This window comes from Cynocephalus volans, chromosome 9, assembly GCF_027409185.1.
Source record: "Cynocephalus volans isolate mCynVol1 chromosome 9, mCynVol1.pri, whole genome shotgun sequence".
Classification (NCBI taxonomy): domain Eukaryota; kingdom Metazoa; phylum Chordata; class Mammalia; order Dermoptera; family Cynocephalidae; genus Cynocephalus; species Cynocephalus volans.
Genome location: NC_084468.1, coordinates 37,804,286 through 37,817,039, shown reverse-complemented (window position 1 = coordinate 37,817,039; position 12,754 = coordinate 37,804,286). Strand labels below are relative to the sequence as shown.

The following is a 12,754-nucleotide window of genomic DNA, read 5'->3' as shown; positions in this document are numbered from 1 at the left end:
AGGTATACCTGGATTCCCATGTTTATTGCAGCACTATTTGCAATAGCCAAGGGTTGGAACCAGCCCAAATCTCCATCGTCAGATGAGTGAATAAGGAAAATGTGGTATATTTACACAGTGGAATACTACCCTGCTATAAAAAAAGAATGCAATACTACCATTCTCAGCCACATGGATGGACTTAGAGAAAATTATATTAAGTGAAACAAGTCAGGCACAGAAAGAGAAATACCACGTTCTCACTTTTTTGTGCGAACTAAAAATAAATAAGTAAATAAATATACAAACAAATAAACCATGGGGGGGGTGTGGGAAGAAGAGGACACAATAATCACAACAATTCCTTGAACTCGTTAAAACAAATGAACAGATATGATGCTGATGGCGGTGGGTAGAGAGAGGGAGGGGGGAAAGAGGAACTGGTAAAGGGACACAAAAATCAATTACATTGTATGTTGATAAGTTAAAAGAAAAAAATGTTTTAAATAAATTAATAAATAAATTGGAAATGGTTTTAAGAATTCATGTAAAAGTGATTCTATCCAATTGAAATGTTACATTTATAAATCCTCAGTTCTGTCCCTAATATCTGTGAATTTCCTATTTGGGACAGAATTTGTAATACTTGATAGTCTTTTCACTTTTTAGTACTATTATGCAGCTCTTAATTGGATTAACAACATATTGAAGAAAACTAATGCAATTCTATCTTGAAGGATTTATTTGAGAATCGGGATATGTTATCAGCAAAGTGTTCCTCCCAAATTATCTAGATACGCTGTGTAAGAAATATATGCTACATTTCTGGTCAGTGCAAATAAAATATAAAACTGTAAATGACATTCTTTCCGTCTTTTCCAATAGATGGTGGTGCTAATAATTTTGGACTGAATTTCTTGACCTTCATTATACTTTTCAACAATCTCATTCCTATCAGCTTGTTGGTTACATTAGAAGTGGTAAAATTTACCCAGGCATACTTCATAAATTGGGTAAGTATGAATTATTATTGTTTGTCATCACCATAAGCATATATTTTGTCTTTTTTCTTATGATTGGGTCTTTTGATCTTTCAGAGAAAAAAAAAATCTTAATTATACCTACCTGTTATTGACTACAAGATGACATTTTTGTGCCTTATATAATTATAATATAGTCCCTCATTTCAGAATCACACAAGCTTACAGACCAGACATCCTGGGAAAAATAGGTCTCTCATTAAGGAAATCTGTTTTGGGATACATAGTGATCATGAGGAAAGGAGAACCAAGAGTTTAGAGTTAAAATATCTGGATTGTAGTTCTAGTGTGATAAATTACTAGGTGTGTAAACGTTGCCAAGTTACTTGATTTCTTTAAAAATCATTTTCTTAGACACTAACAGAGTGAAGATAAAACATATATTACCTGTATCTCATGGTGTTTGTATAGATCAAGGAATCTCTTGACACAGCAAAGAGATTCATGAACAATCAAGCACTATACAAATAACATTGTATTTGCTTCTATTACCAACCAGATTGTGTATCATGTTTATTCATCTGTATAGTTTATTTTTCCACACTGTAAACAATTTCAATTATGCTTGAATTTTACAAACAATGGAATACTATTCTGCCATAAAATAGAATGAAATTCTGTCATTTGCAGCAACATGGATGAAATTAGAGAAAATGATGTTAAGTGAAATAAGCCAGACAGAAAAATACAGAATGTCCTGGCTCATAAGTGAGAGCTAAAAAATAAAAATAGTAATAAATAAACATATGATTTTGTCTTCTTAATTTTTTTTCTTATATATTTTTTAATAACACACTTGGAAAAATGTGTTATCTGATTCCTTAAATTTTTAAGATAAAATATGTTGTTCTTGTAATTTTATTTTTACCAAAGCTAAAATTAATGAATTTATGTGATTTCAATAAACATTCGGGTCTAATCTGCCAGAATGTTTAATTTTCCTTTATTTTGAAAATTTTTTGTGCTATTTTTGATATTTCTTTCTTTTTAAATCATTTTAAAGTCTTTCAATATCAACAATATTAGGATTTTTAAGAATATAACTGATGATACTTTGCAACTGCTCATTATCTTCCTGAGGCATATGATCCACCTACACTGTCAGTCTCTTAATTCATTGGTAAAGATCAGTGTAATTTAGAAATCTAAAATGAACTGCAGGCATAGGCCTATTCATATAGGATTGTGTAATAAAATATGTACAAATACAATTAAAACTTACTGAAGGTTCTCACTTAGAAAAATAAGCTAATTCATTGTGAAGATCAAATAACTAGTTGATCACTTTATTATTTGGATTTTCAAAAATAATATTTACTTCAAATAATTATATAATTTTATTGTTGAGTGAACTTAGCAGGCTTATGCTTTTCAACCACCTTTCTAACATACAGAGATTTTATGATATTCCTGACATGGAAGTCTGGTTTTCCATTCTTCCCTTGCAAGGCAGCTTCTTCCTTGTGTAAAAATGTGATTAGTAGTTGTCTTCCTTTGATTGGTTTTGCCCAATGTATCTATCATGAAAAATTTTTAATCTTCCTTCTGAATGATAGCCTTGCAAAATATCTGAACTCAGCTATCATGCCTATTTTTCTACTGTATCTTTTTCTCCCTAAAGAAACATCCCCCATCTCCTTTCTTTGTTCGTCATTCCATATGATTTCCAGATTAACCATTTTGGTAACTCTTCTCTGAATATGGCCCAGGTGGTTAATATCTCTCTTAAAACATGGCACATCACACACACACACACACACACACACACACACACACACACACACACACTCAACTGCCTATTCCAGAAATGATATTGATCAGTTCAGAATACAGACAGGCTTTGATTTAGATTTTGGCCTTTTCATTTGACATGTGCAAATCTGTAAACTATAACCCTGGCTTGTCAGTAAAATATTCTACAATAGAAAATACTAATTTTGTAAGATAATATAATAAAATTTCATGATTACTGGGCACAATGTAAGTACAAATAGGAACTAAAACTATACATTTTTATTTGGCTTTTATCAAGTGCATTTATTTTGCTTTCAAGTATATAGAGTGCAAGAAACTTGGCCCAGAAAGTATAACCAGATAGAATTTCTTGAGTAACTTTTCCAGGGGTTTGAGGACCTAATTATTTGAGCAATATTTAGTTGCTGTTTTCTAGCGCATGGCATTAAGCACTTACTTAGTGTAAAACACCACAGGAAGCACTTGATGTACGTATCTCATTTCATTTCTACAAATAGATCACTGATATAATGGTGGAATGATAATAAACTTAGATTACCTGATTCCAGAGATAGGTACTAACTACCATACTGTTCTATCCTTACTATGAAGTATGATATTCTGTATTGAGTAGTTTTCAGAAAAATCAAATAGAATGGCATAAGGATGGCAAGAAACGAGAGTGGTTGCATGTAGCTCACCAGTTAAACAGTGACTTATTAAAGAATCAGGATACTATTTTCTTTTTCTTAATTTTACCCAATCCTTTATTTCCAGTTGTATTCTGTGACTTCTTTAATTTTTTTAAAGGATATCGACATGCACTATGAACCCACAGATACTGCCGCCATGGCTCGAACGTCCAATCTGAATGAAGAACTTGGCCAGGTAGACTCAACTTTTTGTTGATGTATGTTGAATTAGAAGCCAGATATCTGCCTTATGTGGCAACTTCAGATGAATTGACAGCTCCTAATTTTCCATTATTTGAATAATTGCATAAATACATTTGTTAGTACATGACTAACAATTTTCATTTTTAGTAAATAAAGTATTTAAAATGCTATTTAAAGCACATTTTGCTCTCAAGATAAGGTACTGCACAAGCCCATGGATGTCTTCAGTATATAGTCTGATGAATATGCAAAATATGGGCTATTTTTTAGTTATAAATATAGTATTAGAATTGTTCATAGCTTTCAACCAGGAAGGAAGGAATAGTTTAAGTTCATCAATGAAGTTGTGTGAGTCTAGTCAAACATGAATTTTAGATTTATAATTCATACTGTATTCACATATGTGTCTATTTGAAATCCATTTATATATGTTAGCTGAAAAAGATTTTTCTTTTTTTGTACCATTGCCATTTCCAACTCTTTTCAAATAACATTTAAGCCAAAATTATCCTCTTTCTTACCAATTTAGATGTTGTATGAAGTTAATTGCATAAGCTATCACCAATTTTACAATTGCTTATGTTGAGAAATACTGATATTTTAGTGCTCTATTAATGTTAAGTCGCAGTAGTGTCACTTTCTAGTGGAAATTCAGACCATACTAGGGCATATGTCTATATAAGGTAGTTTTAAAAATATCTCGATAGTCTTTAGTATTCATATATGAGATGATTCATTGCTAAGATACTAAAAAGTAGCTGAATATATTCTTTAATGAATGTGGAGAAAGTAGTCAGTAAATAACATTCACTGTGCCCCTGCAATGTAACAAAGTTGATAAAAAGTATATTTAAGAGCCTTTTTCCTCTGTAAAAGACTAGCATAAAAAAACCTTAGAAATATTAACGACAAATTTTAAACATTTTTTAGGTTAAATACATATTTTCTGACAAAACTGGTACTCTGACATGTAATGTAATGCAGTTTAAGAAGTGCACCATAGCAGGAGTTGCTTATGGGTAAGTTTCTTTTCTTTAATTAGAATATGAAATACACATTTAATTAGTTCTAACAGTTCAGTACATTTGGGATTTCTTATTAGAAGAGGGTGCTGGGTTTTTTTTTTTTAATCTAGAAAGCAGCCATTTTAATTTCAGAACACATTTATATTTTGTATTTTATAGCTGGTATTATTTTCATTGGAGATGATGGGGGATGGGGGCTTTTCAGCGTTCAGGGTTGCTGAAGGTCTTTCTCTTGCCTTGTTAATAAGGAATAAATACATTTCCCTTTTCAGTGCCATAAAGAGTACAGCTAGGATGTGGTAAGAACATGCAGTCAGGCTTTGGGCAGTTTTCAAGTTAAAATAGTATTGTTACTCTGACAGTTATCCCTGTGATATATTTTTTAAATCATATCTCTTTTCTATAATCACAGGGAAATTAAAATTCTGATGACAGGAAGGAGGTAGGGACATAGGTCTCTCAAATTTGAAGGATAATGAATATCATCAGAAACTTTGATCAGTCCATTAATGTCCTTCAGAACGTGTTTGTTGAGCACCTGTTTAATTTGTTTCTTACTTCAGGTATGCTAATATAAACTATTCAGTAGCCTTCTCTTTGAAACACTTTATAAAGTGAAAAAATTAATTTCTATATTTCCTAGGAAAGACATCAAAAGGTAAAACACTCTCCTGGTTGACTGACATTAGGCTATTTTCAAACTGTCCAACTGTCCTTACCTATAAGTGAGACTAGTAAATATCAGCCTCTTAGTCATCCAAAAGTGGGTGCTTGCTTTTGGTGTTTGTGGCTCGCACCCACTTTTCTCCACTCACACTCTGTCTCTGAGCAGAAAATCAGTATAAAAAGAGTGTCGAATTTTGAGAATCAAATTTATAAATAACGATTTTGTGAAAAATTCTAAAAGTGTATGGTTACTCCTAGATATCCTTGTACTTTTATTTCTACCCACAATTATCCTGGAGGAGAGGAGTTGTGCTTCTAGAGTTTGTTGTATTATACTTGCTGTCAGATATATGGTGTTTGTTTTTATACAAATTCTGCATTCATTCATAAATATTATTTCTACAGTGGCCTCTTTAATAATTGACATCCTTTTTTACTTTGCCATATTTCCAATTGAATAAGCAAATTCTTCCAATTAGTAATTATTGATTGTGAAATTATCAGAACAGAAAGTTGCATTAAGATCTAGTCTCTGTTTTCTTCTGCATTTTTCAGGTTTTTTCTTACTCTTGGAACAGGTCCTTACACACCCTTAGGCAGTGCTCTTCCTGTGTCTGTGGGTGATATCATCATTAACAACTGTTAGAGAGTAGGGTGGGTTTGAGCTAAGTGTTGTCATCATTTAGATTAAGTTGCCAGTAAAATGAATTTTCTCTTGGGGAAATAACAGCTTTTAAAAATGAGATACTATTGCAAGGCATGACTTCTAGCTTTGTCTAAAATTCACCATGAGAACCTAAACAATTCCTTCTCTGATATTCCCAACTCTTTAAAATGAGGATGGTGAGACCAGATGATTTCTAAGGTCCTTTTCCAGACATGAAATCCAATGTAATGTTTGGAAATGAAAAACAGTAGTTCCTTTCCAAATTTTAACTGTGTAAACCGAAATATGTTTTCTCTTTGGATATGGTATCATGTTTTCAAGAATCCCAGAAGCCATGTTGATAAAGCTAGGTGTTCAGCTGCTTCCAGTAATCATGTGTTGCTTGTGTATGTGCTTTTAGGCATCTTTAACTCTATTTGAGTTTTTATGGATATCCCCTCCCCCACACATCCTGGTGGATTGGATTGTCAGTATTGTAAAGAGTTATTGATATGTATATGAAGGTTTAAAAGAAACCATGACTTGTAACTAATCACATGTTTACAGTAGGGAATAGAGCACTGTTATTTAATTTTAGCCAATCTCTACAGTTGGGGTTGGGGAGAGTGATTACTGTCAACCACCTTTCTGTGGAGATTTCCTCTGGGCACTCTTGGGTTATAGGAAAATAACATGGTTTTGCTATCTCATTTGCCCCATAGCAATGTTTAGCAGTTTTTTAACATGGGGAACTATTAGGTACAAGCACTTCTAGCCCTAGCAGAAGAAAGCAAGGTGTCTGTCTGCCCAGGAGATGGCAAAAACAAAAGAGAGTAATATAGACTTTCATATACTAAGAAATGCCTTTGGGCTTACAAGTTCAGGGCCCATCCTTCTTCAGTATTTCTAAGAAGTAAGATAAAGCTCAGTTTTACCCTTGATAGAATCAAAGGTGAGTTCTATTCTGTTTTATCAACTAGAAAGAACAAGACTTGAAGTATCCTGATAGTATAATCCTTAGCTAGTTCTACGTATCTTACAGGTTTGTAAGAAGACAATAATTAACACTTAAAATAATGCTTTGAAATTTAATTTTAGTAAATTTTCTCTTATTTTCCTTAACCATTGCCCCAGATTGGGTTCATGATGGGCAACAAAATAGAAAGATTTGTACACAGTGGCCGATGATTATTTTGTAGAGATCAGCTTTGTGTTAGGGATGCACTGTGTTTAAACAGGGCAGTTGTAGTTAAAGGTAAATGAATTATATCATTCATAAATTTAACTTATTACAAACTAGATATTCTACCGTGAACTTCTACCTAAGTATCATTTCAGCAAATGGATTCCTGTAGGGAATAAATCAGTTTTATCAGTTACCTGAATACCAGGAATAGATAAGAAGCTTCTCTGTTCAGTGGCTAAGATTCTCAACACAGTAAAATTCTGGGATATAATGCTAAATACCGTCTTTGTTGACAATTTAGACCTTACTATTAGAATGAGTTGGGTGAGGCTTATCATGGTACAGTCTCTGAGGCTAAAAAAACATTCTGTTAAGCAAATTAAACAGTGCTTTTTTTATGTGGGCAAGGCATTTAATTAATGTTAAAAATATATCAGTGTCCCCTTAAGTAAAAAGAAATGAATGTTCTTAACAGCAGTCATTACCTATGTATGAATATAATCTGTAAATAGCTTTACTTGACAATATTTTGTTTAGCAATGCGATTGCTGAAAGTATCAGCTACTTCTTTAACCCTGAGAAGAGAGTCACTGTGAGCAACCTCAGAATTATAATATTTAACCCCAAGGTCTAGATTATAGATTATCTCTTATCCAAAATACTTGGCACCAGAAGTGTTTGCAGAATTCATACCAGTTGAGCATTTCTACTCCAAAATTCAAAATGCTCCAGTGAGCATTTCCTTTGAGCATAATGTTGGCACTCAAAAAATTTTGGATTTTGGAGCATTTTGGATTTCATATTTTTGGATTAGGAATGCTCAACCTGTATAAACAACAAATTTATCTTACTGCATACCATGACTGGTGATAAATGCTAAAAAGCACTATGCATTTATTTATTCATATACCTCAGCAATGTTAATCAGCCTCCTTTTATGTAGATGGCACTTTGTTAGATGGGAAATAAAATAATCAGCAAAAGTTCACTTGGTTCCTGACATTCTAAAGTTTATAATCTAATAAGGGGGTTAATGGATGGTAATTAGGTAATTATACAGACGAATACAAAGTCCTAACAGTACAGAGGGCTATGTGAGTTTACTATGGGCAGTTTGATCTAATCAGGGAGGTCAAAGAATGCTCCCTGAGAAAGTAATACTTAAGCTGAGATCAAATTTGATTAAGTGAAGAATGTACCAGGTAGATATGACAGCACTGACATTTACAAGGACAAATAGCCAGACAGCACATAGCCACCAGAGATGCTGGAGTAGTGATCACAGGGAAACTCATGCAGATAGGATGTTTCAGGTGTGCAGGTGACCTGCTGCTCATCATACTCTGGATAGCAGTCAGCATTCTGCTAGGGTTGCACCAGACTCAGGGAGAGGGACTCTGACCCTTGAGCTCTGGGACTTTTAAGCTACATGACTTGGGAAGCACCAGCCTCTTTCCTGGTATGAGATCAGGGGCTGGGGCACAACACCAGTGCAAGTTAGCAGAATTCTAACACAGTGTTTGTTGCTTTGGGTAGTACCAGGTCCTCCCTGGCACAGTCTAGAGGCCGGGGTCCAAGGCTTGAGGTTGATCAGAAGTAATTGTGTTAAACCCTGGGTTGAAGCCAATTTCCACAGAGCTTTGCAGCAGGCCAACTTTTTTTCTGGGAGTTCAGCCCAGAAAGGGCTTGGTTAGCCCTTCGTCTTAAGCATATACAAAAGCCCTTTGGGAGGAGAGAGACTGGTAAGTACAAGGGAACACCTCCATTGTGATTAGAGTGATATAATGGATACTGCATTGGAGGCAGCTTAATATTGTGAAAGTGGAAGAGGTGCCTTGGAATGATGAGATCCATGTCATAGCCAGGTTGTTGAAAGGGTAGAGAGTGCAGTGAACATTTAGGGAGTGAAAGGATCCCATGAATTTTCAACAAAATTTATTGTATATTTGTCAAAAACAACAGTGACTTTACATTTGTACTGAATGCTGCATTTTAAACTCTACCTATATATATCTAATACATTTAATTTAAAGGAAAAGTATGGAATAATCACATATAATAAAAGAAATGAGAAATAAGAAAACCTGCTCTGTCACGTATTATGAGCCTCTTCCAACTGAATATATGACTGGTTGGTTGAAATGAAATACCATGATCAGACTTTTCTAGTGCTCTACTGTGCTAATGGATGAAATTAAAGAAAGTATTGATGAACATGGTATTGATGAACATGGTTTCTGTTTGAGATAAAGAATGGTTTAATGAGTGAACTATGGTTTAAGTGAAAATTTTTGAATATCAGTTAATCTTTTAAAATATGGTTTCATTTAGTTGTAGAAATGCAGTTAACTATTACTTCACTGTATCTGTTTAAGGAACCATCATCTCATGGTAGTCGAAGTTACTTCTAAAATGTATTTGGCAGATTTCATCAATGTGATAGTTTGTTCCTAGGTGTTAGCAAGTTTGTTTCATTAAAACACTTTATTCTGATTATACAATATATATGATTAATTTTTAATTGGCTTTCGCATGTATTTAAACTGCTAAGTTCAAATATTTTATACTGGATTCTGAATTCTGAGCATAAGACCGGTAACTCTTGTGTTGAAGAGGCGAGTTGGCTATCTAGTGGATAACTTTGTAAACCTGCTTTAACATAAATCATCATTTCAACTTAGTGTGCTAACTGCAGTTCTTTCTGATTTAACTAAAAGTTCATTTTCTTAACTTTTTGGAGATCCACCTTTTCACGGTTTTATGTTTCCAGCCTTTCTGTGATTATTTTTCCTCTCTTTCTGCCCCTCCTCTTGCTTTCTGAAGCCATGTCCCCGAGCCTGAGGATTATGGCTGCTCTCCTGATGAATGGTAAGCTGTGTGGGCCTTTCTGTCTCATGATCCTTTTAACAGGTTTGCATTTCATTGTTTTGTTAGACACATTTCATTACTTTTGAAAAAAGCATTGCTGACCAGATAAGCTGACAATGCTATAAAGTAGGTAGTTTTTGAAATCTGTCAAATATCCTTGAACTTCTATTGAATAACCTTTAGCCACTTTATAGATGTTTAGTTTAAAGGTTAGGCTTGCTAGAGTTTTACATTATTTATTTGTGATAAAGTCTAATGATCAATTCCAGAGTCCCTCGGCTGTGGACTACGTAGGAATCCAGTTCCATCCAGCTCCTGAAGCTTCTTAGGGTTTTTCTTTAGCTCAACACTGCCACCTTCTGCCACTACTTCTGCACTATATGGAGCTATAAAAAGATGCTTCTGAAGCATATCCAAGCAGTGGAGATTTCCTTTCCATTTCTTTTGTTTATTCTAATAAGTCCATTTGGAAGCTAGAAATTGAATATTTTTAAATGAAATGTCTGGCACAAATGTTGGAAAATGTGCTACCAAGGAGTAGAATTAACTTGAATATATTTAATTATAGAATTACTAAAGATAGCATCTTATAGGTTTAATTTCTCTACTTTCTGGGCTTTTCGTTTGTTTTACTTTAAAATCCTCTCCCCTGTGTATTTACATTTTCATCTAGAATAGTATGAGTTTATTATGATATTTCTATAATGCATCAGGACTTGGTGGCAAATGAAATTTCAGAAAATAGGTTCCTTTAATGCTGGTAACTTTAGAAAACATTGAGACTTTTTATGAAGGGTCTTCAAAAAGTTTATGGCAACATTCATATTTTTTAATTATATTTTTCCACGAACTTCTTGAAGTATCCTCATAGGTGGTTACATTTGTAACATGGGTTACACATGTATTTTATGATTGTCACATTTCCTATGTGTATTGAAGTCCAGTAATATTTCATATTTTTCAATGTGTTTATTTCAATAAAGTGGAGATTTGGTGAAAATTTTTAGTAAACCTCATAATACCTATGGTTAATGACAGACAGCTGTTTGGTTCATGTGATAACTAAGTCATCACATGCTCATTGCTTGCGGTGTCATGTATTTTGACACCTACACATAACTAAATAACTTTTAGTGTTTTTTATATATGCTAAAAGCATCTTACTATCAATGGGTAATTCAAATTTAATGTTGTATATATTCCCTTTTATATAATCCTTTAAGAATGTAGTTAAAATTTTGGCTATATCTTTTTCTTTGTTGCTTTTCTGTAACATTAACATAACTATTAATTTTAAACACTGTTCACACATTTAAACACTGTTGGTACACATTTTCTCTATGAAACAAAAAGAAAATTACCTTCACCATATTTCCTAACAAAAGAAAATTACCTTAACCATATTTCTCTTAAGATAGAATGGAAATGTAAAAACATTGGTATTTGTTCACTGTATTAGTCTGTTTCTGTTGCTGATAACAGAAATACCTGAAACTGGATAATTTGTAAAGAGACAATGTTTATTGCTTATAGTTTCGGAGGCTGGGAAGTCCAAAGTCCAGGGAACACATCTGGTGAGGGCCTTCTTTGGTGGTGACTTCAGCGATGCAGGGTGTCACATGGCAAAATGGCAGAAGTAGAGAGTGCTAACCTCCTCACTAGCTGTGCTTTTAACGCCCTCAGAACTATGCCCATGACCACTATTAAACCATCAATGGATTAATCTATTCACAAAGGTATAGTCCTCACAATCTAATCATCTCTTCAAGGCCCTACCTTTCATTTACCATAATAGGATTTCCCACCCTCTTACCACTGTCCCAGTGGAGGTTAAGTGTCTAATACCTGGAACTTTGGGGCACACAATTCATTCCATAGCATTCACTCAGATTGTATATAATGTCTTACTTTCAATAGAGTTTGTTTCATGTCCTTTATCACTGTTGGAAAGAGAGGATGTTATCTAGTTTAATAAGTTCTTTTTGTAAAATGTCCTTTTGGAAAATTTGACATTTGATATATTAAACTAGGTAACTCCAAATAAATGCCAGCTTTTTCATAAACTTTACATTTCTACCTGTAGTTACATATAAATTTAGATATTAATGATTATTTTAAAAATAAACCCTAGGGAAGGTTTTTATCACTTTTATAATAAACAACTTTATTTAAAATATATGCTTGGATTCTCCAACTATAAAATAATTAGCTCTAGGCCTGCAAAGATGAAGAGACAAATATTTCTTGAGCTTCTGCTATGTATGTCCTAGGTCACGTGGAATGGTCAAGGGTATGGACTTTGGATTCTGACCACCCAAGTTTGGATCCTCCTCATACTGGTGCCCTTGAACAAGTTACTTAACTCTCTACCTGGGTATCCTCATCTGAAAAAATTTGGATGATAATAGTAGTTACATAATCGGGAGGTTTTGAAGATTAAATGAGTTCTGTTTTTAAAATGCTTAGAATAGTGTCTAGACATAGTAAGCGCACAGTGAGTGTTAGCTCTGGTAGCTATCATTCAATCCTCATAACACACATATTTGTATTTGACGTGGCCATTGTAAAGTTGGTGAAATTTAGGCAAAGAAGCTAATAAGTAATTTGCCCCAAAGTATACAGCCAATAATCATGGGAGCCAGAGTTAAAACCTTTATCAGCCTGGATATATGTGCTGGTTACACTACATCCTTAAAAAACTTTGAAGAATATCT

At 33.7% G+C, this 12,754-nt stretch overlaps 1 protein-coding gene across 2 annotated transcripts in view; it reads left to right on the top strand.

Moving 5' to 3' along the window:
• ATP8A1 (ATPase phospholipid transporting 8A1) overlaps nt 1-12,754 on the top strand; it is a 219,369-nt gene that overhangs the window by 75,726 nt on the left and 130,889 nt on the right. The window contains exons 12-15 of one of the 2 annotated variants that reach the window (XM_063107851.1): nt 865-992; nt 3,564-3,641; nt 4,580-4,668; nt 9,996-10,040. In XM_063107851.1, coding sequence (XP_062963921.1) covers nt 865-992; nt 3,564-3,641; nt 4,580-4,668; nt 9,996-10,040 — 340 coding nt within the window. The remainder of the gene's footprint in view (nt 1-864; nt 993-3,563; nt 3,642-4,579; nt 4,669-9,995; nt 10,041-12,754) is intronic. The other variant, XM_063107852.1, reaches the window with a different exon arrangement.